Source organism: Apteryx rowi, unplaced genomic scaffold (assembly GCF_003343035.1).
Source record: "Apteryx rowi isolate R43461 unplaced genomic scaffold, aptRow1 scaffold_20, whole genome shotgun sequence".
In the NCBI taxonomy this organism is placed as follows: Eukaryota; Metazoa; Chordata; class Aves; order Apterygiformes; family Apterygidae; genus Apteryx; species Apteryx rowi.
Genome location: NW_020448308.1, coordinates 1877622 through 1903014, shown reverse-complemented (window position 1 = coordinate 1903014; position 25393 = coordinate 1877622). Strand labels below are relative to the sequence as shown.

The following is a 25393-nucleotide window of genomic DNA, read 5'->3' as shown; positions in this document are numbered from 1 at the left end:
GTGCCTTTGCTTCTCCCTGCAGGTGATCAAGCAGCTGATGAAGAAGGAGTGCACCCTGGAGTTCTCCCGCGACCGCAAGTCCATGTCTGTGTACTGCACCCCCTTCAGCACCAGCCACAACTCCGCCGGCAGCAAGATGTTTGTCAAGGTAGGGGCCAAGGTCCTCCTCGCCAGCCTGAGGGGGTTCACAGCCTTCTTCCCTCGCCCCTGGCCTTGCACACGCCTCAGTGAGACCCAGCTCATGCTGGAGAAGGTGGCGACGGTCTGCTCATGGGAAGGTGGAGATTTTCAGCCCTTGGAGGCTGGTGTTTCCTCACGGCCAGGAAAAACTCTGCGTGTGTGTGTATGGGTGTGTGTAGAGGTCCTGTGAGTGAAGCTAAGTTGGATCAAGGAGCAAAAGATGCAGTTAGAAAGCGCTGCCGCGAGGCAGGAGAAGCTGTGCCCCTCTCTGGGAGCACGTGGTGGTCTCAGGCATAATCCAGCCTCTGTGGCCGCTTCATTTGTCTCCTCCGTGAGCTGACCAGAGGGTCCAAGAGCCAGCAGATAAACTGGTGTGGTCAGGTAGGTGGTGAGTCTTTGCAGTATCGATAGAAGAAGGAGGTAGATCATTTAGAGGGAAGAAAGGAATTGGATCTCCTGGTGAAGGGTGCTGGGGCAAGGGAGAGCTGCCCCTGCAGAAAACGCTGGGGCTTGCATTTATGGGTTGTACCCTCTGGCTCTGGTAATGCCCAGAGGGCTGCTTTCGACTTTCTGCTGTAACCAGAAATAAAACAGTATTTTAAAGGAATTATTTTCCCAAGAGAAAGAAACAGAGGAGAAGTGGCAGGAATTTCCCCCCTGTCTCTGAGAAGATTTATATGTTGTTGTTCCCACTTGGAGATCTTCTGGATGAACTCTATCTTCTCGGTCAGGTCAGGATTGTCTGAATGCTGCCGGAGCTGTAGACTTGGCTGTCGGCTGTGCGAGCTGGCTTTTTTTAAGAGGAGCAACTGTGGGATTGCGTATCGTTCTGCAAGTGCTACGTTAGAGGAATGCTGAGGGTCCTTCGTAGGGTCGAAAGGGCCGGGGTGTGATGCTGAGATGTTAAAGGGCAATGGGACATGTGTTCCTAAATCACGCAGGCATTGTGAGCATCCTCCCCTGGTAGGAGGAGGAGACCTACTGTCCTTACTTCCTTCAGACCTGAGATGGGATAGGTGCTGTCAGAGTAACTCGAGGAGGCCTGTAGGTCTAGAGGAGTGAGACAGACTTCCCCCTCAGGCCGGACTCGTCAGTCTGTTGACCTGAAGAGAGTTCATCTCTCCCAGCCGGGCGGGCGTGCGGTGCATTGCCATGGTTGAGGGTGCCACCTAGCGCAAACTGAGGACGTGGAGCTTGCTGTCTCACCAGCCTTTGCAGGGAGACCACGTGCGCTCTGGGGCTTTGCCTTCCCACAGTCACTTTCTTCAGCGCTTGCAAAAGACAGGCATCCTCCGGTTTCTAATTCTTGTAGCTATTTGAAAGGGCTTTTTACCCTTGGTTGCACTTTGCCTCCAAGCCTATCTGCAAGATCGTGGCCAGGGCTGAGGTCTGGTTGGTGCACAAGGCGATTTCTGGGGAACTCGAGGAATTCAGCTTGTTGGCAAGAAGCTGCCTGGGGCCTGGGGTGGTCGGGCCACCCTGAGGCCAGTTCCTCTCCTCCCCAGGGTGCCCCGGAAAGCGTGATCGAGCGCTGCACCTATGTCCGCGTGGGCACCGCCAGGGTCCCGCTGACCTCCTCCATCCGGGAGAAGATCCTGTCCCGGGTCCGGGACTGGGGCATGGGCATCGACACACTGCGCTGCCTGGCCCTGGCCACCCACGACGCCCCTGTCCGGAAGGAGTCCATGCAGCTGGATGACTCCTCCAAGTTCGTCCGCTACGAGGTAATGGAGACCCAACGGGGGGCCTCAGTGCCGTAGCACTGGGAGGATCTATCTTGCTATCACGCTCCCTTGCAAGGATGGAGAGTGGAGATCTGAGAGGGGATGGGCAGGCAGCATGGGGAAAATCCTGGTCTCGTTTGCCGGAGGGAGCTGAACCCCAAGCAACAGGGTCATCTTTGGTTTTGCTCTTGTTCCCCTGTGTAACTGTGATGCCCTTGCTGTGATTGCTGCCCCTGCTGCAGCACAGCTCACAGGCTGCAGCAGCTTCCCTTCTTCCCAAAACTGCATTTTCCACTGACTTCCACTGCCCCAGCAGAGTTTCTCATGTGCTCTCTGGTTTCTGCGGGGGATCCAAGCAGGCCAATAGTTCAGCTCCTCTCTTCCAGCCCAGTTGCAGAGCTGCATGTGGCAGGCTGGTCCCAAAGGGAATGGTCCCCCTCCACTAAGCACTTGCCTCCCTAGTTTGATTTTATCCTAAGGAGCAGCTCTGGTGAACCTGGGGCTTTCTGCTGTTGCAGGAGGTGTTCAGGGACCTCCATGAGGGACAGGGATGAGGAGAGAGAAGTGGAAAGATCTGAGGTGCGATGGATGGGGCAGATAAGCACTTGAGTGTCCCCCTGCAACTGGGTTACAGTGGGAACCATGTCAGACGGAGCAGGGTGCATCTGGAGAGCTTTGGCTTCCTTCGTTGCAGCTAGTAGGAAATTTCCCAGTGATTTTACTGGGGAGCAAGACCTGGCTCATTGCAGGGGAAATTCTCCAGCGTCCTTTGATCCCTGTGCATGGGGTGATTTAAAGGTGGGAAGAGAAGATGGCTCCATCCCCGAGGAGGCCTGGGGAGATTAATGTGCCTCCTCCCCTTTTACCATCAGGACAACCTGACCTTCGTGGGCTGTGTGGGGATGCTGGATCCCCCCCGCAAGGAGGTGACCTCATCCATCGAGATGTGCCGCAAAGCCGGCATCCGTGTCATCATGATCACAGGGGACAACAAGGGCACAGCCGTGGCCATCTGCCGGAGGATCGGGATCTTCTCGGAGAACGAGGACGTGGCGGACAAGGCCTACACGGGCCGGGAGTTCGACGACCTCCCGCCGGAGGCGCAGCGGCAGGCTTGCCGCTCAGCCCGCTGCTTCGCCCGCGTGGAGCCCGCTCACAAGTCCAAGATCGTCGAGTACCTCCAGTCCTTCAACGAGATCACGGCGATGGTGAGTCCCGCGCCGGTCCCAGCCCAGCGAGAGGGCAGGCGCAGGGACTGTGTTTCAGCGGGCCAAGCTTGCTTTTTCATGCCTGAAGCTTGTCTTTCTGCCCAGCCTGTTTCATTCTGTCCTTCTAATACCCACCCTGCACTTCGTTCAGACCGGCGATGGCGTGAACGACGCGCCTGCCCTGAAGAAGGCCGAGATCGGCATTGCGATGGGGTCCGGCACAGCCGTGGCAAAGTCAGCTGCCGAGATGGTGCTCTCCGATGACAACTTCTCCACCATCGTGTCTGCTGTTGAGGAGGGCAGAGCCATTTACAACAACATGAAGCAGTTCATCCGCTATCTCATCTCCTCAAACGTTGGCGAGGTCGTTTGGTGAGAGCTTCCCGTCTCCTGTGAGCCCCGGCTTGAGGGAGGTGGGAAAATAAGAGGAGAGGTGTGTCCTTTAGGGTGCCGAGCAGTGACCTGTGGGCCCAGCTGTGTCCTCCTCTCCCTTGGCATGCCCGTTGGCCGAAATTGTGACCCCAAGTACCAAACCAGAGGACTCTGTGCTGGATGCCCTACCTCGTTTCCCGGGGCAGAGAGATTTTTCTTTCATAGTTTTATAAACAAGTCTGCTCCTCCAGAAGCCAACATATTTCTTATTTAAGCACAGCCAGGGAATGCTGAGGGATGCAGGTACTTGCACAGAGGCTGTTGTTGCTGGGTCACGCCAGTGCACTGTGCTTGAGCTCGTGGGAGGACTCCGGGACAGATGCAGTGAGGTGGTGTTGTGCTGCCTGCTCCTGCCCACCCGTCAGTCCCATGAAACAATTCTCTCCATAAATCAGCCCTCCTCAGCAATGTGGGCACAACCTTATGGATAGCAGGGATCACCTGGGAATCCTTTGTGCTAGTGTTTCAGCAGGGATATCTGCATGGGGAATGGGAAACCACATGGCTGTCGTGGGTTGATGGTTAGTTCAAAGGTTGTTTTTGACTGTGAAATGAATTTTAACGGTGAAACAAATTGTAACTGCAAAATTCAGGTCTGGATTTCAGACTCCTGACTCTGGAGTTGTGGGTTTGGCTGCAGGAATCTGGGTGAATATTCAGTATGGTGTGTATGGATCCAGGGTACCTGCTTGCTCTCCCCTCGGACAATACAGATACTTTTCCCTGCCTCCCTGGACGGCATCTAATTTAGGATTCTCTGGGTCTTTGGTCTGCAGCATCTTCCTGACAGCTATCCTGGGCCTGCCCGAGGCGCTCATCCCAGTGCAGCTGCTGTGGGTGAACCTGGTGACAGACGGGCTGCCGGCCACCGCGCTGGGCTTCAACCCTCCCGACCTCGACATCATGGACAAGCTGCCCCGCAACCCCAAGGAGCCCCTCATCAGCGGCTGGCTCTTCTTCCGCTATCTGGCCATCGGAGGTAAGAGCCCCTGTGCGTGCCGTGCCGTGTTTTCCACTGGCTGTGGCCTTCGTGCTCCTCCTGGGGCCCGCTGGCACTCCTGCCCCACGCTGTAACGTCTGGTGGGGTGGATGCGTCTGTCCAGTCATGGGGACAGGCTGTGGGTCCTCACCCCATCATAGTGTGGCAACCACGGTGCTTGTGGTAAGAGTTCCTCTCTCTTCGGCTGCAGTGTACGTTGGCCTGGCAACGGTGGGGGCAGCAACCTGGTGGTTCTTGTATGATGCTGAGGGACCACAAGTCTCCTTTTATCAGCTGGTAAGTTGGGAAAGTGGTGATGTGTTGAGCAGGTAAGGACTTGGATTCAGGTCCTGGGGCCTTTGTCTCTATCTCCTTTCTTCTGTGCTTACTGTAACATTCCCAAATTTCTAATGAAAAAGACTAATTAAAGAAAAATAGCAAATATTCTCCCTCAGATTCATATTCCTATCTTGCTTCTGTCAGCAACCAGCACAGGCAGGGGGACTTTATCCAAAGAAACTGAAAGTAACTCCTGTATCTGATGTCAGGTTAAAATGGACCAATAATTGTACTACCGTAGGGTCTGAACGGGTCGATGGGAAACAGAGTCCCGTCATGCCCTTGGTGAGAAGCAGTCCCCAGGGGTTGGCAGGAGGAGCTTGCAGCTTCCAGGCTGCAGAGCCCTGGCCAGAGCCTGAGGTCTCTGTATGGAGATAAAGTCTAGGCTTGTCTCCAACTTTGTTAGCTCTTTCACCAAGGATTCATCTTCAGGTTCATTTTATCCTGCCTTGCCTTCTCGTCCAATGTGGTTTGCCGCAGCTCTGTAACTAATGTCTTGTGCAATGGAAGATCTGTTTCTGATGGAGATGCATGTTCACTCGAACAACTAATTAACTGCACATAAAAATCTCCTAGCGACTATCCAGACATAACTGTGCAAAGCCACAATCAAAACAAACAGTGGATTGCTTTATACTGTTCCATCAGTTGCTCTGAACAATAGGCTGTTGATGGCAACTCTAACAAGCAAGGTTCACCGTGTTCCCCCACAAAGCAGTCTACCTCTTCCACCTCTTTCTTGCCTTTTCTATATGGTACTGTTGTTCTGCGAAGTATTTACGAACAGTTTCCTGTGCTGACAGAGGAACTTTATGAGGTGTACAGAGGACAACCCAATCTTTGAAGGAATCGACTGTGAAATCTTCGAGTCTCGATATCCAACCACTATGGCTCTGTCCGTGCTGGTGACAATCGAAATGTGCAACGCTCTGAACAGGTACAGTTGGCGCAGGATAGTCCTGTGTGCTCTCCACCTCACCTCTTCTGCGGGGGGTTTCTTTGAGCATCTGTTAGTGGGCAGTGTCAGAGCACGGATAGAGGCTGAGGAGGGTCTTTGGTTTGACTCGGCAGAGCCATTCTGAGTGGTCTTGCAGGGGACCGTTGGCTTACCGTAAATAAATTCCTCTAAGTCGATGTGTCACTGTTAACAGTGGTGGAGGAATGACTAGATCTGCATCCGTTAGTAGAGTTTTGCCATGTTAACATCCAGTCCTAATCCATGCGTAGCTGGTTGTATTGAAGTGGGTGTTCAAATCCAAATTGTGGCAAAGACTGAAGCTTTGAAACGTGGAAGAGGGGGGCTATATTGTATAGCCCTGCATCCTGGAGAGAGGTGGAAACCTTCCAGCTTGGACATGCTTGTGGAGCCGAGAGGTTATTTGGGCTAATGTCTGTCCCCTCGCTTTCGCAGTGTGTCTGAGAACCAGTCGCTGCTACGGATGCCCCCATGGCTCAACATCTGGCTGCTGGGGGCGATTGTCATGTCCATGGCACTGCACTTCCTCATTCTCTACGTCAAGCCCATGCCTGTAAGTGCTCTGTGATACCTCCGTGTGCAGCTCATGGTGGGCTCGTTCCCTGGACGAGTAGCTCCCCCGGCACCCTTGTGTCTGGAAGCTGTCAGGATGATCCTTCCTGGCGAGCGCCTGAGGACCAGGACCTGAGACATGGGGGCCATGATTCACCCTGTCCCAGTGAGGCACTTACTTGAGCTAGCTCTTTATGGGCAATGCAAAGAGGTGCAGATACCTCCAGAAGGTGGCTCAGCCCCTTCTGGAGGCATTGCCTCCCTTTGCAGTCCAGCGCTGGGGTTCCTCGGCTGATGCCTGAGGATGAGTGAGGTGAAGCGGTCGCTGTGTCTAGGGGTGTGAGTGTCCCGTTCTGCTCCCGAGTTCCTCTGTGAACATAGGCAAAGCCCCAGTCTGTGCTTCACTTTCCCCATCTGCTCAGGAGAGGTGAGGGGCATCACTTTTGACTCCTCCTGGCCAGGAACCACCTTGTGATCTTGACAGACCTCGGAGAAATCCTAGACCCCCAGTCCTTGTACCCGGGCTGACCTTTGCCTCAGTCTGTGGTGATACAACAGAAATTAACCTGATCTTTAAAACAAAAAATCCTTTCTCCTTCCCTATTAACATGTCAAATCCTTTCTGCCTTGCAGCTCATCTTCCAAGTAACCCCCCTGAGCTGGCCACAGTGGGTGGTTGTACTGAAAATTTCCCTGCCTGTTATCCTGCTCGATGAAGGACTCAAGTACCTTTCCCGCAACCACTTAGACGGTGAGCATGGTCTGCAAGAAAACAGCTGCTGACTGATGCTGTGTTTGCTCCATGGCGCTTTGCTTGGTGTTGCTTGATGGCTTTGAGGCCCCTCATTCATCTTCTGTACTCGCGTTGAGTTTGCACCCTGCATGGTTGTCTGCTTTCTCCAATGTGGCATGCTGTGAAAAATGGACTTTTCCTAGCACCCCCTTCCTTCCCGGTTGCCACGCCAGGCATAGCAGTTGATGCTAAAATCTGTTTGAAATATTCCCGAGAAGTTGGAACAATAGATAAATCTGCCACGTTTGTTTATCCAGCTCCTCTTGAATCTCTGGGAATCAAATCCCCTCTCTTTAAAGAAAAACGAAGCAAACGCTGGTTGCTAACGGGAATCCTTCCCTCCCACTTCCCTGGATTTTCCACCTCTCTGTGGCCATCCTTATGTCAAGTTTGTCACGTCTATTTTCAGATCAAACCACTCAAACACCTTAAAAGCTGTTTCTAGTGGGGGTTGCCATTGGCCAGCCCCACTTAGGGCTCGGGCTGGTGGCAGACGGAGGTAGGAAAGCAGCTCAGACGAGGCCAAGCCTGTTTATACCAGGGCTTGGGCTCCTGTGCGCTCCAGGGCTCTGCGCTGTAAATCATGGCGTGTGTTTAGACAGCCCTCTGAAAAATATTATATCATCTTTTCTTTCATTTCTTGCAGAAGATGTTGCTGTGGGTGATATCTCTGTGCTGAGTTAAGCCTTCAGGTTTTCCCTGCCTTTGTGGAAGGCCTTGGCTGGGGCACCGGGGGTGGCCGAGGGCCCCGTGCCCACCATGGCAGCTAGCCCCTCTCCAGCGCTCTGGGCCCTGGCCTATGGGCAGCGACAGAAAAATAGATTTTACTCATTTTCCAGGGTGTGCTTGCCCACCCTGGCAGTGACAGCAGAAGGAAGAAAGGCAGGAGAAAGGCTGTCCTTGCCCAGGGAAGGTGACGAAGGGGGCCTGGGGTGGGCGATGAGCACCCTGGGTGACCTCCAGTCCCTGCTGCGCACCGTCGCCTTGCTCAGGTCTTGCTTTCTCCCCCCGTAGGCCACCAGCGTCCTAGCAAACCCTCTCCCTTTCGCTTCCCCCGCTACGAACCGCGCAGGCAAATCGTGTGAATCCATTCCTGCGTTTCAGGGCTGAAGGCAGGTGTGGTTAGCCCTGGCAGGAGGGTCGTGGGGGATCGCACCAGCACCGGGGACCGGGCGGTCCCCAAGGGAGGGCAGCTGCCTCTGCGCTGGGGGCGTTCACGAGCCCCCGGCTCCCTCAGCAACCTGTTTGCTTAGAAGCCGAGCGCGCTTGCATGGGGAAATGTCAAGCAGGGAACCCCACGGAGGTTTGGTTTCTCTTGCAGCAGAACCGTGCGATTGCAAAGAGCTGCGAATAGCGAAAGGGAAATTGGGGCAAGCCGGCATGGCCCTGCCCGGCCACGTTTCCCATCGCTCCGTCTCTCCAGGGACCGGTGGGCTGGCGGTGCTCGCACCAGCTCTCCTTTCTGTGGCGAGCTGAGTCATAACCACAGCAACTGTTCAGCTAACCCTCTGCCCAGAAACGGAGATGGGCAGGCTTGTGTTTTTACAGAGCGGATGGAAATTGCTTATTTTTATTTAATTGATGCATCCCTCAACAGACTGATCAGGTACTTTGCATCACCCAGGTCTGCTTACTGTATTATTACAAGCCTGTAGCAATAATTTCACGGCGCGGCACCGGGCTAGGACTTGGTCGAGCAAGTTTAATTCTTGGCTGTCACAGTCCCTGCATGCCCCTGGTCTTCCCTTCACCATCTGTGGTGTGGGGATGAGTCTTTCTTTCTCCCACACTTCTCATTTCTCTCTAAAAACTAAATGTTCTTTGAAGAAGGGCTTATCTTTTGCTCTCTACCTACAGCTCCAAGCCCAGTGGGGTTTCTGGCAGCTGTTTCTGGAATACGTGCAATCCTTTTGAATCTGATCGTACCAGCTCACAGTATTTCCCGCTTTTGGGTCCCTCCTGCCATGCTACCGACGTGCCTGTTCCCCTGAGCCACCTCCATCCACGCAGTCATGGTGCTGGTGCTGGTCATGCTAACCGGTCGCTCTGTGTCTCATCCAGCAAGAGTTTCCAGTGCAGCTATTCAGTCACAGCTACAGGGCAGAATCACGCTTAAATCATCCCGTTTGAAAGAAATAATTAAAACCTTGCATCTTCCTAATTCCTCTGGTCAGATTTACTTAAAACAAAAACCACTTTTAAATGTGGTATTGTGATTTTTTTGCCAGGAATTCTGAGGACGGTAAGAAACACATGGAGCGGGGAGCACCAGTTGAAAACCTGCAGGACTCCAGAGCAAACAGGGTTGGCTTTCTTACGTGCATCATCCTTGAATACCGTATTCCTGTTCTGCTGCTAAAGTCTTTGTCATGTGTGGTGGGGACCTGCTTGGACAGTGTCTGGGTGAACGTGTCTTTGAAAACTACCTGATGATGTATCTGTGATCGGGGTATCTCTTGCCCCTGTTTTGCTTTTCCTCGTAGTGAAGCATGGGGAGATGGTGGTGGTGGAGGTCACGTCGTGGAGGAGGGCTGGTGAGGAGCGACGCAGCTGGAGCTGGTTATGACGGTGGTGGCTAGGAGGCTCTCAAAGTCCCATCCTGCCTGTTTTTTCTGTGATTTCTCGGTGGCTGCAGGACAGCACTGCCAAGCAGGATCCCAGTTTCTGTGTCTGTCAGCTTTGTAAATAAGGAAAGTGTCTGGCAGTGCGCTCTCTCCTCTCCAGATGTGTAATATAGCACTGCAAAGGTCATGAAGATAAAAAAGCGTTATAGGTCATTAATATGAAACCTGGCCTCCAGGCCAGGCTTTCCAGAAGAGCTGAAAAGAAATCAATGATGTGCTTCAGCGTTCATCATTTGGATGCCAACTAGGGAGGTGACGCAGAACTAAAATCTTGATTCTTTCACCTCAAAAGTGCTCTTGTACGAGGGGTCCTCTTTCTAGCAGTGGCTTCCCGTGTTTTGCTTCACAAGAAGGTCTAAAAAGCTTGCAAAGCTGCCGTTTATGTGGCAGTTTGCACAAGGGGCCAGGCTGTAATTTAGCCTCTGCAAGACAGCGCTTGGGCGATGGTCTCTGACGTGGGACCATTGCGCGATTGCAAGCGGAGAGGCCAAAAGCCCCCAGCCCAGCTGCCCGCTCTGCTCCCTATGGGTGGCTCAGGGCTTCAGCACTTCTGAAAACTCGGCATGTTTTTGTCATTTAGCATTAGCTGTTTCTCCAGGTCAAATCTTAGTCCTTAGGGGATTTATAGCTGTGAGTTCTGCTGACTCAGTTTTCGCATGAAAAAGCTTCTACTTTGATCACATCTAGATAAGTTGTATTTCCACTGATTTTTTTTCTTTTCTTTGTCCTTGAAGTGGAAGAAAGTGGAGACTCTTCAGGGTTTACTCTAGTCTCAATATTTTACATGTCTCTGCCCACTCATCTGACATCCATTGCATATTTATCACTGACTTCACCCATCTCTGGCCCCCCTGAGATTTCTGCTGTCTCAGTTTTGGGAAGCAAAGCGAGTGTGAGACAACCAACGAGAGCGCATGATTGAGCTGTATCCTCATGATCTGACCCATAGAAGTTCGGTTTGGGAACTTGGAGGTGTTCTCCAAGGCCTCCACAAAGTCCTTCTCAGAGAGATACATACTGACGGGCTCGCAAGGGTTTTGCTCTTGCAGCTGACCACCCTCAAGGACCTCTTGACCTGATATTTTTAATATTTGCCATCCCCTATGTATCTAAGTAAGTATATCGCTCTTTCTCAGCCCTGTGGCATGCAGAAGGAAGGTTTCCAGGGATCTGTGCCAAAATCAAGCAGAAGCCACTTTTCCGAGTGGTTTCCAGAAGGTATAAAATCCAGACAAGTCCCTGTGATTAATCGTCAGTGCTTGTTCCCCTCCGTACACCATCAGCCACTTCTCCCTGCCGTCTTGGTGCCCCTCTGGTCACCCCCCACCCTGCACCTTCTCATCGTCCTTCTCATTTTCACTATCTTGAAGCAAACTTGTTCCGTTTGTCAGTGTTGCCACCGTGTGGTGTTTTCACCCATCCTTGGCCCGTGCAGCACTGCTTTCTGCTCTCTTCTGCTGCAGAAGCTGATTTGAACAAGAGATTGTGCATTTGTGCGAGCATCCTGACCACCGAGGGAAATTTGGCCTCTTATCTTATTTCTTCTTTATGCTTTGAAATCCTCCACGTGAAGAGCAGTTTGCTGGTGTGGTAGCGCAGTGACAAGCATGCGGGGGCCTGTCTCTGCGGTGTGTGGCCCGACGGTGCAGCTCGGGGCAGTGACTTCAGCTCAGTGGGAGCAGACCCAGGGCTCCAGATCCCTCAGCCCAACCTCAGTCAGAGACAGCCTCAGATACAGGGGTCATGATCTCCGTTTCTGACCGTAAAAAAGCTGCAATGCTTTGCAAAAGGGCCCTCCTCTCTCTTATCTCCCCGGTGCGGCCACACCTGGAGATGACAGCAGTCCATAAAAGGCCCTCCGAAGCAAGCGAGCAGTTGTAGCAATGCAATTTCGGTGTGGACAAAATAGTCGTCCTCTTTCCAGGAGATGGAGAGCAGCAGAAGAGCTGGTACTGCGCTTGCGAGGCCGTGGTGTGCCCTTGTAGGGTAATCTCTGCGCGTGGCTACCTTAGCCAAGCCGTGCGCGGAAGGGGAAGGAATGCTTCCCGCGATGCCAAGTCGTTCGCTTGAGTTGTGGGATGCTCTCGAGGAGAGCGTTGCTGCACCTTTGAGTGTGCGAATCTCATCTCTCTAGATGGGACTTCACAGTGCTGCTGGCTTTTTCTTTTTTTTTTTTCTTTTTCTTTTTTTTTTTTGGTGCCTGCCATGCTTTAGAAACAGGAGAGCAGAGGGAAACGCGGGAGGAAAACATCCTCGTGCTGCAGGGCTGGGCCGCGGGAGCAGCAAAGCTGCTGTCAGCCGGGGTGCAGTGCTCGGTGCCGCCGCTGCGCCGATCCCGAGGGATGCGAGCCTGTTTCCCTTTCCGTCTCTTCCTGGGAGCCGGCGTCTCGGCTGAAGCTGCCGGGGGGCCCTGCGGCAGCGGTGCTTGTTTTCGGAGCCACGTGCGCTGCAGCAGCTCACTCTGCTGCCAGAGCTCGACTGAGGGAGCGATCGGTGCCACGGGCGAGCGGCCGCGCTCCCCCAGCGTCTGCTTTTGCAGGAACACGGTAAGAGAAAAGTCAAAAGCAATAATGAAAATGTCCTGCAAAGCCTTGGCTTTTCTGGTGGAGAGCAGATCTCGCAGGAAAAGGGCTCCCGTTGTTTGGATGCAAGTCTACATGAGTTTAAGGGCTGAGACAGCCTTGATAAATTTGTTGTTGTGAGGCAGGATCAAAATGGGATCGGGGGAATTGAGACGGCCCCCAACAGCTATTTCTGCAGATAGTTCCTTGGACCCACCTTGTAGTCTCTCACTGGTGTGCAGAGAGGACAGCCTCACAGAGGCATTTAGGGAGCTAGATCCTATTAAAATTAAGTGGGCACTGGGCACTTGGCTGATGTCAGGTTTTTTGGAAATCTCAGACTCGCTACAAGGCCTGCAGGCCTGTGTGCTTGGGTGTTTTTGCTCAGAGGCCTGCGAATTTTCAAAAGTATCTGGAGAGGTTGGGGAGCCCAAGGCTGTGGTTAAACGTTCAGTGTCGGTGCTGCAGAAGTGCCCCCTTCCTGTCCCTGCGTCACCCGGTGCGTCATGGCCGTGTAGCTGTTTGCACAACCACAAGGTATGGTAGATTGGGGAACTGCTGTGGCCAGCCAAATAACTGCCTTTTTGTTGCTCGGTTGCTCTGGCGGGACTGTGTAGCTGCCCGAGACATCCAAGCAACTTCTTGGTTTCTTACAAGTTCTTCTTGTTTCTTAAAAGACATATGCCTGAATTATTTTTGAATTGCGACATTTCAGCTGGCTTTTTTGGGGTGAAAACTCTTCTGCACTTCTTCCCTCATGGTGATACTTTAGAGTAGACTACTTTTGGACTTCTTTGCTCAAAAGTCACCAGTAGGGGTTGTGGTGATGGAGCAAGGGCATGCCTCCCAGCTCACGGTGCGGAAAGTGGGACGCCCCTGATCCCCGTGCCGGGAGCTGGGAGCCACAGATGCTCTGCATTTCACCAGCCACGTGCGGCAGAAGCACACGTGCATTTCCCAGCCCAAGCTGTGCGCCATGGAGGTCTGTAGATGCATGGGGTCAGCAGGACCAGGTTCCCACCGGCGGTCCCTGGCCAGGGGCTCTCATCATATGTCATTGGGACAACTGTTTGCACAGACCAGTTGTGGGCACAACTCCATAATGAATGAAGATCGGCAACTCCAAAGGCTCCATCAGGCTTGAGGAGCTCAGGGCCGTCCTGGGGAGGTGCCTCCTGCTCCATCATCGCCTCGAGCTTCGGAGCCTGCAGCAGCGGCACCTTTGCGTTACTCGGCTCGTATCGCCCTCAGTTTCTCAAAAATTCAGACCTCCATCTGACTCCCTGAGGAGCAGAGGGAGCTGGTTTGCTTCGGTTGGTTTTTAATGGTCAAATGTAGTAGGATTAACTCATCCAGAGCGAAGCTGCCATTTTAACAATCAGCTTTAAATCAGGACACAAAGGAGCTGAAAAGAAATTTTGGAAGAAGTTGTGAAAAAAAAAGTTCTCTCTCTCCTTTTATTTATTTCCCTGGAAGCATGTAGGCACCTGATTGCCAGCACTAATGTTGAGGCTAATTTGTAACCTCAGATAAGACCTTTATTTGTCAAGAGCATAATAACAGCAGTCAGCTCTGCGAGATGTTTGGTGATGCGTGCAGAGATGAAAGATAAAGGAATATGGTCAAAATATTCATAAGTAATTTTCTAAGTCATCTTGGAAAGTGCCACCTTATTAAAAAAAAAAAAAAAGAGAGAGAGAAGAAAGATAGATAGATAGATGCCATGGGCAGACAAACAAGTTAGCGGGTTTTCTCCTGCTATATAGGGAGAAAACGTAACAGAAAATGGAATCGGCCACATTTTGCCTATTACATTACATATTCTAGTTCATTCACCAACAGGGTGGAGTGGAAGGAAAAGGGCAGCCTTGGGATTGTAACAGAGGACCGGCAGCTACAAAATCTTGGTTTGCTCTCATACAGGTTGCAATTACCTTAGAGACTGGAGCCACGTCACTTAACGTCTACGCCGCAGTCTCCTGAGCAGCAAAATGAAGGTAGTGCAATCCCTAGGGAGCATCAGGAAGCTAAATTTGTTGGTACCTGCAGAGCACTTGGCTAAGAAGCGCTGTAGAAATAGCATGTAGCTTGTTCCTTGCTAGTTGCACGGGTGGTATATACGTGGATATAACTATGTTTTCTGTATGTAAAGTGTCATAAAAGTGCTCTGTCAGAAGTTAAGCCAGTGTGTGGAGCAAAGCTGGACCTGGAAGCGGCCACAGGCTCCGGGTCCATCTAGACCCCGTCCTGCTGCCAGCTGTGGCCAGGACATGCGTTTTGGGGAGGATGGTGGGAAGCAGGAGCAAAGAGCTCCACCAGCAAAGTACGTGCCGTATCAAGAGCCAAAGCAGAACTTTGTTCTCCTTGCTTCGAGGTGTCCACCTCCTTGTTCGTTGGGTGCCCGTGATTCCTTCTGTCAGAAGCGGTGAAAGATCCCTTCCTATTCGCCTTCCCTTGCTTGTGGTTGCATAGCTCTGTCGTACCCCTCACTCTGACTTGTCTCTTCTCCCGAAACCTGCAGACGGGGTCTGCCTTGTCCTCCTTGCGTGGGAACCCCCTCCTTGTCTGGTCTGAGCTGTTGGCAGCTGGAGAGCGAATGCTCCAGCCAGAGCGCCGTCCACAGGACTGGCTCTTTCTGGATGCTGTACAAGGTCCTTTCCTGGCTTGTGAAGCAGGAAGGGCCGTATGTGACAACAAAAATTGAGAGCTGGTTTGCTTTTGAGCACTAGCCAATACTTCTCTTTTTCTTTCTTTCAGGAGAAGAGGACAAGAAGTGAATGACACAAAGGAAACTTTCCTAAATAAAGGAACCCTAACTTGTAACTCGGACTGAAGTCTTGCATGTTTGACCATCACTAGAAGCCAGCAGGACATGCATGTGTCCGACTATCCGACAAATGCGGGTGAATCGTCGAAAAGAGAAATAGTGATTTTGTTTTGTTTCGTAGCTTTCTTTTTCCTGTACATAACAGTGCAATTACTGGACAGCTGAAGTATGGTTTGGGGATGGACCTATATGTAACTGAGTCGTCGTAACCCAGTTCCTTGGGGATTTATTCCTGCAAAATTTTAGACCCTTTTTTAAATTTTCACCCTAACAGGTGAGCTTAGTGAAGGCTTCCTTCACAGGAGATCAACGAGGGAGAGTCTGGTTTTAAAACAAGACTTGAATGTGTGTGGAAAGCGGATGGGAGGATGCTCTCCTGAGCTGGGCGAGATAACACCAGGACAGCTCTCAGTACTGAGAAGGACTAGGATCTGTGCAAGGGCAGGGGAGGAAATGAGGAGGGACACGTGGCAGCAGCAGATTACGGCCACTGACCCTTGGGTGGTGTCCGCCAGCGCATCGCATGCAGGGGCTAGGCTCAGTGCTAGGGTAGCTGCGTTGCCTAGATGCTTTGGCAGCAGGTCTGAAGGTGGTTTCAAGGCTAGGTGCCCTATATCCTGGATAACTACCAGTGTCGTAGGTGATGTGGACATGTATTTATATGTAGAGATTGCGTGTGTGTGCATGCGTGTGTGTGACGGACGCTGAAGATCTCCCTATTTATCATGTTGTTCTTTGGTTTTTCTCCTTGTTGTGGAAAGCCCTGCACCTTCTCAGGCTCATCAGACGTCAAAGCGCGACTTAGTCTTGTCTTTTCTCCTCCACAGACCATCTTGTTAGATCTCCTGCACTATTTAAGCTGTAGCCATCTTCCTTGTAGAACCAACCATTTAAACAAAACCTGGGAACGAACAACTTTGGATTCCTTATGTCTACCGCTCGTTCCTGGTCACACTCCCTTTACTAGGTTAATTTTTTCAATATTTCCCTAGCAGGAGTAGTGTACAGAGCTTAAGCCTTTAGAAGCAGCTGTCCCCCTTTGTGTTCTCTGGGAGGACAACGCTGTCTTGCACAAGACGTCCTTGACATCAATGATTTGCCTTCAAGATGGGAATGAATGTATGCTTGTACATAATATAATCTTTCTCTGGGAGTAGTGTTTTTCATGGAATCCCTTTTTATAAGGCACCAGCTGTATTTTAACCTCTTGGGATGTTTCTGCAGCAGGAATTACAGTCTGCAGGTGAGTGTGTGTGAATCAGGAATGGATTTTGGGATCCAGTATATTGACCTTTCTCCATTGAGTAGCATCAGCTGAGAATATGTTTCTAGGTGATTTCTTTCCCAGCTCTCCAAATGCTCCCTCCTCTTTTCCTCCCTTTTCCCCATGATCCCATCCTGATAATACTCGGTTAGCTGGACACCATGCCTTTCTTTTCTTTTAAATTCCAGCCTGGAATACCCAATGGCACCAAGCCAGGTTGTTTGGATAGCATTTTGCTCCTTTTCTGTCGGGATTTTTATTTTACTTTTGCCTCTTAAAAGCTTCCAGTGCTTTTCTGTTTCTCTTTTGTGTGGGCAAGAGCTAACAAGCTAATCTTCTTCTGTATAGTATGTGCCAAAAATCATCCTTCCTTTCTTTTCTCCATCACCAGCATTGAAAAAGATGAGTAGAGCCCCCAGACCAATGGGAATGTACAGAACTGTTATACTACTGAGCTGATTTAATGTACAGAAAACCTTGCATGAAATGTTGTAACTGTATTTAATATATAATGTATTCAAGGAATTTTAATATGGAGCTCTTTAAAAAAATCTTTATAGATATTCTGTGGTTACAGGAAGGTTGTTGCTGATTTTTTTAAATATTATTATACTTTGTCTTGAAGAAGTTTTATTTTTCAAACAGTTTATGTCTGATTGAATTAATTGGTGATCCGATAGAACAGCCAATTCCTCTTTAAAGGCTATTTTCACCGTGGATGAAGCTTGCCCTGGAGCAGAAGACCAGGGCATGACCCAGGTACTGCTTAAGCCTTCAAAATAAGGCTTCAGTAAGACTAGTGCCATCTGTGTGTGATTGCCTTTCCCCCAAAGGGTAGATTTCACCTTGTTTTAGTACAGATCATCTCCATCTCTCTGTGCGAGAAAACAACCAGTGGGAATTTAATCCAGGCCTGAATCCAGCCTCTCGTGTACTCAGTACCAGCCCGGTGACTTCAGAAGAAATTGCTTCTGTGTTTCCTGGAGGCTGAAAATCCAGGAAAAAGGTGGAGGCTGGACCTGATTCGGAGCATCCCAGCCCCGTTCAATGTTGCTCTGTGGTATGGGGTCCAGCTGGGCACTTCGGCTGCCTCGTGGCCTCTCCCCGGGACGCCGCTGCCTTGGCCAGTCCCACCAGCAGCGACTCCTTTGGTCCATCTGTGCTGAGTGGCACCACCAGAATGGCACTACTTCCCCTGAGCTGAAGGTCTGGTGTGTGGTTATTAATTTTACCCAAATACATATGTGTGTGCAAGAGTTTCTTGTGTAAAGATCTCAGTAATGAGTAATGAATAATGATTACAGTTCTGTGATGTAAGGAGATTAAAAAAAAAAAAGAATAGCTGTGTTTCAGGCACATGCATAGAGAGATAAAATCATGAAATTTTAAGTTGGTATTAAATTCCTGCTGGTAATTTTGCTTGGTCTTATTTGACACCAGAGAGATGAAGGTGGTTGTGCCAAACATCCTTATGAACCCTGTAACAGAAAGGCTATTTTAAGAGAGATGAAGTTTCTGTTATTTTATTGTTAGCAGATGCCACACCACTGAAAGCCCTGGCAACGCTGCTCTGTTCCTGCAATCATCTGATTACAATTGTGAGTTACCAAATACCAGGCCACCGAGTGCAAGAGATCAGAGCCATGTCTCAGCCAAAGGCTTGTTCTTTCCAGCAGCAGCAAATTTGCATTTGCCTTTTTAGTGCAGATCTCTGGGTCACTTTAAAAAATTGATAATGAGTCCATGAAACCTGCACTAAGGGTACCTGGAACAGGCATCCCCTTTGTTAAGAGGGACCAATTTTTACACATCTGCATTTCTTAATGGTAGGGACACATCTCTCTTTTTTTTTTCCCCTCTGTTCTTTAGTTGCTTGTCCCTTCATTGGTTGGGAAAGACAGGTTTTACTCTGCTTTTTGATTACAGAGGCTTATAGTTCAAATATTTTAATAAAGTAGAAAAATATCCTTAGACCTAATTATTTTTCTTTTATGCTTTGGTGAAGGGTCAGGATAAATCATAGAGTAGTTATTTATTAAGTGTATGTCACCAGCAGCATGCTGGGCGCTTTTACATGCTAGAGTATGTTCTTCTGTAGACTTGGAGATTAAAGACCTGAGACCATTGGTTTTGGACTGGGTCTTGCGTCTTACCAAAGCGTTTGGTTGTGTGCAATAGACTGGAGATGGACACTGGTGTAGCTGTTTTGCCCAAGAGCTTGTTACAAAAGGCAACCTAGGGGAAAAGCTGCTAGGATCTTTGCCTTTGTGATAACAGAGCTTAAGAATCACTTTATTTTTATTATTATTATTTTTTTGCTGCCTGGCATAGTCAGAATTCTTTAATAAAATTCAATGTCTTTCCAGCAACACTTTTACCATATGTGGGCTCTTCTGGCAGATCTTCCTAGGCAAAGGGAAGCAACCATGCATAATGCATTGCAGAGGAAGCGCCAGGATGGCAGTGCGGGGTTGTCCGTGAGCACTTTAAATTCCTTTCTCAGGGGCCAGTCAACATGTTGGGTTGCACCAGTAAATTCAAGGTGGGAGGCGAGGGTCCCTCATCCCTTGAGCAAGCACCAGCTATGTGAGCGTTGGGCAACAGCTTTGAAAACTCTTGTGCTGTTTCAGGATGTCATATCATTGTGGCCAATTGTTGGATGAGCTCTTCCATCTGTGGCACATAATCCCATCGGGAGGTACGTTAGAAATGTAAAAAGGCAGCTGTTACTTGAAGCAACTGAGAGGAAGGAGAGGTAAAAATGATACTGAGAAGTACTGCATCTTACATTTTATTTCTATCAGGTGATTTCTTTGCTGGTCCAAATGTGATTCAGGGTCTTGATGTTGAATCCATGAGTTTTTTCATTTGTGTCTTTGAGACTTTGGCACTGCTATGATGTCTTACATGTGTTTCCAGTGTTCTGCTCAGCCAAGACTGGATGGTACCATTAGGTTTTAGAGAAGTCGGAAGTTGGAAGCATAGACTTTGTTAGAGGGCTTGGGGAACTTCATTCTTGTAACAGAAATGAATCTGGAACACCAGTGAGAAATGAAGGATGGGGTTTTAAACCAGAGTCTCTGCTAACTGTGTGCATGGTGTGTGGCAGAAGTAGCAGGAGAAGCAATAGGACCACTCAGCAGCAGATTTTGGTCCCTCTTTTGTACTTCAGATCAATGGTGCTGCTTACAAGTCAGGGTCTCATTCTGCAAGCACTCCTCAAATAAATGTTGTGCCTGTGGTTCAGCCTGCAGGCTGTTCCCATCGGTGGGAGTTGTTCCATGAGTTTCAGTGACCTGGGGATCATGTTGCTTTGTGGTTCTCCTGAAACCCTAACACACAGGAGTTCCCCAAATTGGCTCCTAACTTTTGTTGTGATTTTTTTTTTCTTTTGTTTGTATCTGGAGTGGCCACCACCTCGAATAAAAGAAGCTGGAGATCCCAGTTGAAAAAACTGAAGGGATGCCTCTTCCCCTTCACCCCCTCACCCTGTTAGGGAGCTCTGCCCCGCGGGTGGGGGGCTCCCGGGTGCCCCAGTTGCCCAACTGGTGGCGCTGGGTGCTGTCCGTGGTCCTGCCGGCAAGGCCACGTGCCGCCCGGGCGCCCACGGCCCACGGCTCGCCACCCACGCCCCGGGCCATTCCTTTGGTTGCCTCTCCTCCGAGCGCGTGTCCCTGCTCACTCCCACCTGGGCTTTTTTTCCCCCTCCAGTGGCACTTCCCTGGCTGTGCGTGGCCCGGCAGGAGGAGCAAGCTCTGCCCCACACCCCTCAGCATCCCCCTTTCTCGGTAGTGCGTATCCAGCCTTTGCTGGGCAAGAGGCGAGCAGGGGGGGCCTTGCAGATCAGTAGAGCTGATTTTGTGGGACCAGAGGAAAAAAGCTTCGCTCCATGGGAGGTCCAGCAGCGGTGTCTGTAAGGCGCACTTTGGGCCAAGGGTTTGCAGGACTGGAGTGAGTGAGGAGGTGTACAGGGTAGATTGTGCTCCTTGGGCCCTTTCCTTTTGGTGCCGTTCAGCTTTCGGTAAGGACAGGGTGTTAAATGAGCCTGGATGTCCCTATGTGAACCTGGAGGGATGGAGGCATCTGTAGAGCAGGCTCATGTCCAAGCTGTGCGGAGGCTGCTGGGCTTGATCTGAGCACTAAGGACGAGGCAGAGGGAAACCATTGAGCTGTTAGCAGGTGCTATTAGTGTCATGGCTTGAATTGGGGAACGTGCTGATTTTTTATTTTTTATATATGATGCCTGAACAGCCAAATCTAGAAATCTCTGAGTTTGTGCTTCGTAGTGAAAGGTAAATCATTGTATTTTGGGGGGAGGGTATTATTTGAGGGGTAGAACTGAAAGAAACAAGGTTTCCTATTTTATTATATGAGAGATATTTTTCCACTCAATTACTGCTTCCTAAATTGTGTCCTTTGTCTGACTGTAAATAGCCAGGTGTGTTGTGAAGACGTAAGAAGGCTCATTGTGGTCACATAACTATGATCCACTCTGTTCACACAATATTGGGTTGATTTGTTTTATACTTATGAAATTACAGAAATAAAAGCAATTTTACTGGATGGCTCTGGGTTTTTTTTGCTTTTCTTGCCCTTCTCTTGCCTGTTTGTCGCATGTTTGGGGGAAATTCAGAAGCCCATAAGAGCTGTATGGAGTGCCTGAGGGCATTCTTCAGCCGTAAAAGGAGTTGTACTCACCAGATCAGGATTTCTTGTGGGTTTTCGTAGCAGCCAAACTAGAAGTGGAGCTGAGCCTGCCTTTGGCATCAGACGACACGGGCGAAAGGAAAGGAGTGGCATGATATGACTGTTGAGAATTTTTAAAGAACCAGCTAATTCACTCTTAGGGCACAAGAATACAAACAACAGTGCTAATTTTGACTGTATCCAGAACAGTCCCCACCTAATCTCCTTCAGCTGAGAGAGTAGCTTGAAGTAAGTCCTGCATGCACCGCGATCTCAAATGCATCCTTCCCTTTTAGTCCTTCAGTGGTGGGAGGCTTTTCTGTGCAGGCTGAGATGTCAGCACGTACGAATCAAAGCTGCCCCAAAATCCCAGCAAAGGGTCTGGTCCAGGCCGTTTGGGCCTGGAGGACGGCCCAAGACCTGCAAGCTGCGAGAGAAACTTGGGGCTCTACGCTTCTGTCTCCAGGTCACCCGGAGCTCTGGTGATTGTAATGTTTTGAGTGGAAAACCCTGCCACAGCTGGAGGTTGTGTTTCGGGACGAGCTTGAACTTGTGATGACATCCGTTCAAGGCACATCTGCCCCAAGGTGATAACCTGGAGCTCCCTTGCTAGATGCTGTGGTTGAGAAAGGTGCTGACCAAGGGTGATGGGACCCAAACAGGTTTTTTTTTACAAACAGTCTGTTTCTAACTATTAGGTTGCTACCCCAAGGAGAGCAGGCCCTATTTTATCCTGTTTTTATGCTGTTTTGCCACGGAGGGGATGGAGGCTAAACCCCACGGGTGGGCTGCTGCCAGCCGGCTTGCAGAGAGCCGGTGCTGCTGAGTGTTAGCTGCAAAACCGGGGGGTGTTGGGCAGGGGTTGATGTGAGGTGACCAGGCGAATCCTGGGCTTGAAAGGGGAGAATAACTTGTCTGCATTTAGAAAGAGGGACGCCAGGTCTGCGTGCTGGGTCCGTACCCGGCTCCTCAGGGTGTCTCATGCATCCTACCCTCAACGTCCGGTGCGGGAGTGGGCGGGCAGCTGCGCTGTGCCTGGGTGGCCTCGAGCCGCCCTGGCTCCCCGGGAACACCCTTCGTGGAGCACCCTCGAGATGTGCCTCCGCCTCAGCACGCGGCGGTCCGCACCGAATCCCCCTCCCGCCGTGGCACCCGTCTCCGGGCCGCCCCTGCGCTGCCGTGCGTGCCTCCTCCGGGCACCAGCCACAGAACGGGCATTGCACCAAGAAGGGTCACCGTGCACCGTGACCTCTCTTGCACGACTTCCCAGGCCGCCCCAAAGGGCGCGGGCATTGCATTCCCATCGGTTGGGATGGGAGCAGGACTTCTGGCTCCCTTAGGTCTCCTCAGCATCTCCGTTTAATTTGTTTGCTTTGGAGTTGGCTAAATCATTGCCAAGATATTTCTAGTCAGAAGTGTTGCTGTGGCAACCCAGGACTGAAATGCCACTTCTGCGGAATTAATGCCACCAGAAACATCTGTCTGTGCTAGGGCGCCGCAGCGGAGAGCGGAGGCAGAGCGAGGCCAGCATTGCTGGGAAGGAGTGAGGAGAGGTCAAGAACAAGTTAAAATTGGAAATAAAACTGAACATGCTGTTTCGTAGGACCTCGCTCGTTGTCCTCTGCCAGATTTTTTTCCCGTCGTGCCGCTGGCGGTGCACTGCGCCCCGAAGGCTCGCGGTGGCCGGCGAGGGCAGGCTGCAAGGGCGACCGCCGTGGCCAAGGTCTCCGCGTTGGCCGGGAACAGGCCGGTGGTGGTGGCACCGCCGGGGCCATGGTGGTCGCGCCGCGCGGTGGAAGGAGCCCGAAGCCCCGCAGCCACCACCTGGCTCGGGCGCCGCTCCCGAGCGTGGTCTTGCCCCTGCCCTCACATTCCCATCGTGCTGCGGATTTTGGGGCTGGGATTCGGCGCGCCGTTACGGACGCTGCCAGGCATGAGTCTGGAGTGTGTAACTGGCTTCGTTTATGATCTTTTTTTTCAAAGACAGAGTTGACGTTTTTGAGAAAGCAACGTCTGAGAGTCTCTGGCTGCTTTTGGCTCTCTGCAAGGACGTTGCAGCCTTTCCTCCTCGGGTGGCTCTGCCTCGGCGGGTGCAGGTGGGCTCGCGTCCAGCGTTGGGGGGGTTAGGCTCCCTCTTTTCCTGCCCCAGCAGCTCCCGGGAGCGGCTCCTTCCTTGCCGGGGCCGCGGGCAGGGAGCATCAGCTGCAAGTTGCAGCTCAAGCAAGGGTGAGCTCACGCTTCAAAGCACCTCCCTTAAAAGTAGTATTTTTTGGATTTTTTGCTCAGCAAACCCAAGAAGAGGTTGAGTTTGCATATCAAAGAAGTGGAAGAAGCGGCTTCAGCAGCCGGCTAAATTCCTGCCGCAGCCAGAGCAGGACGTCCTGGGGGCCGTTACCACCCTCCCGGCGCTCGGAGGGAGCGTTTGACCCCACTGGAGCCGAAGCGACTTTCCATGGGGCTGAGACCAGCCGCAGGCTCCGGCCCTGCAGCCCCAAAACGGGAGGATACTTGGCACACCAGTGCCCGGGTGTGCTGCTGAAGGCGAGTCGGTGCAAGGCCACGGGAAAGGGCCGTGGGAAAGGGCCGTGGAGCTGCAGCCTTCGCTCCGCTCCGCTTGTGTTTGCACAAGCACGGGCGACGCCGGCCCGGGGCAGCGCTCTGCGTAAGCGCCTTACACAGGGGCGTTCGTAAAACCCCGTTTACACCTGTTTTTTTTTTTTTTAATTCTTGTTTACCCTTTGCAGTAAAATATTTATTATCCCTAGTGGCTCATTGCAAACGGAGAGGAAGGCTCGGCCTCGGCGCCGATGGCCACCGCCCGAGGCGACCGTGCCGCTCGGGCAGGGCAACGTCCTGCAAACACGGCTTCATGTAGCAGCCCGAACCGTGCGTGCCGGCACCATCTGGCAGCCCGCAAGTGGCCCAGGGGCGTCACCGTGCCGAGCCGCGGGGCCGGGCGGCCGCGGAGGACGGCACGCGAGAGCCCGGCGGCCCGGCCCGCGGTGAGCAGCTGCTGTTGGGGGGCCGGTCGCTTAGCAATGGGATCGTGGAGCTGCTGAGTTACCTGCTATAAAGTAATTTAGCGGGCGGCAATGCCGGGGAGGGGCGGGCATGGGAGAGGCGTCCGGGCCCCGCGCGAGGCCGCCCGCTCCCGGCGCCCGCAGGCCGCGACGTGGCTCCGCGAGAGCCTAAATCGGGAGACACGTGTTATCGCCTGATGGAAACTATTTTTTGCTAAATCCATGCTATAACCGTTTTATTGACTCCGAGTAGCAGCGAGGAGGTTAGAAGTGGCTTCTTTACAAGTCATTTCGCTGTTAAATTTAGCTGTCCTATTTTCATTATCCCCATGGCTTTGGCAAGGGTGTACAGCCTTCCCTAAAAGGCCTCGTTTCATACAGTAAGTTATTTGCTTCTCTCCTGACAGATATCTAAGCTTATAAGGTTTGTCTGCTCTACTCAATAGCGGTATCAGGCTTCAATCTTGTGTGATTAGCACCGGCGGTTCGTGTTTGCTCTTGGCTCCCCGTCGGACAGTTTTCCTTGTTGCTTAAGACCGGGAAGTTTGGGTGATACCGCGCTGCTCATAACGTGGGCTCGCCTGGCTTTGGGTCCCGAGCTTCGTGGTGCGCCTGAAGGGTTGGGCTGAACGAAAGGTGCCAGTGTTAAAGAAATGTTCCGGATAGGAAACATTTTTCCTGGCCACTTAAATTTTTCCCTATTTCTGCAAATGTCCCCCCTCGGGTGGGACGGAGTGGAGCCGTCGGTGCTGGCTTCGAGCACGTGGTGCGGCGTGCCAGTCCGGGCAGCGGCTGCGGGAGCGCCGGGGGCAGCTTTTCCGGGGAAAGCAGCCTCCATTTCTGCCAGAAATCCCCGACCCTGATGCTCCCCTCTCCTCCCGCAAAGGAAATTCCCCAACGGGCCGTTGAAGCTGGATGCTCGGGCCCCAGGGTCAGAGATTTTGGGGGTTTCTGCCAAGCGCATGGGGGTGCTGGGGGCCGGGCGAGGGGAGCTCGGCGCTCCTCCGCTTCCCGCGCCACCCAGGAGCACTGGCACCGACCGCGGAGCCAGGAATCCAGGAAAATTTGTGAATTTTCGGGACTGGCTGGGCGAGCCGACGGCCCCGGCGGTGAGCGGGACCGGCGCTCCCCGGGACAGTCACTGACACTCGGGGTCCCCTTCCCACCGCCTCCGCGCCGGCCGAACCCCCCCGGCCCGAACCTCCCCAAAGGCGTCCGACCTCGAGGT

At 51.9% G+C, this 25393-nt stretch overlaps 1 protein-coding gene across 3 annotated transcripts in view; it reads left to right on the top strand.

The window, feature by feature from the left end:
* The window catches only part of ATP2A3 (ATPase sarcoplasmic/endoplasmic reticulum Ca2+ transporting 3), a 53168-nt gene extending 32146 nt beyond the window's left edge, over positions 1–21022 (top strand). Inside the window, exons 11-21 of one of the 3 annotated variants that reach the window (XM_026063672.1) lie at positions 23–148; positions 1686–1904; positions 2777–3112; positions 3264–3484; positions 4321–4523; positions 4735–4820; positions 5666–5799; positions 6274–6391; positions 7024–7141; positions 9412–9487; positions 15126–21022. In XM_026063672.1, coding sequence (XP_025919457.1) covers positions 23–148; positions 1686–1904; positions 2777–3112; positions 3264–3484; positions 4321–4523; positions 4735–4820; positions 5666–5799; positions 6274–6391; positions 7024–7141; positions 9412–9487; positions 15126–15201 — 1713 coding nt within the window. In that variant the 3' untranslated portion in view covers positions 15202–21022. Of the gene's footprint in view, positions 1–22; positions 149–1685; positions 1905–2776; positions 3113–3263; positions 3485–4320; positions 4524–4734; positions 4821–5665; positions 5800–6273; positions 6392–7023; positions 7142–9411; positions 9488–14291; positions 15081–15125 lie in introns of those variants that run through there. The other 2 variants (XM_026063673.1, XM_026063674.1) reach the window with 2 other exon arrangements.
* The last annotated feature ends 4371 nt before the right edge of the window (positions 21023–25393 follow it).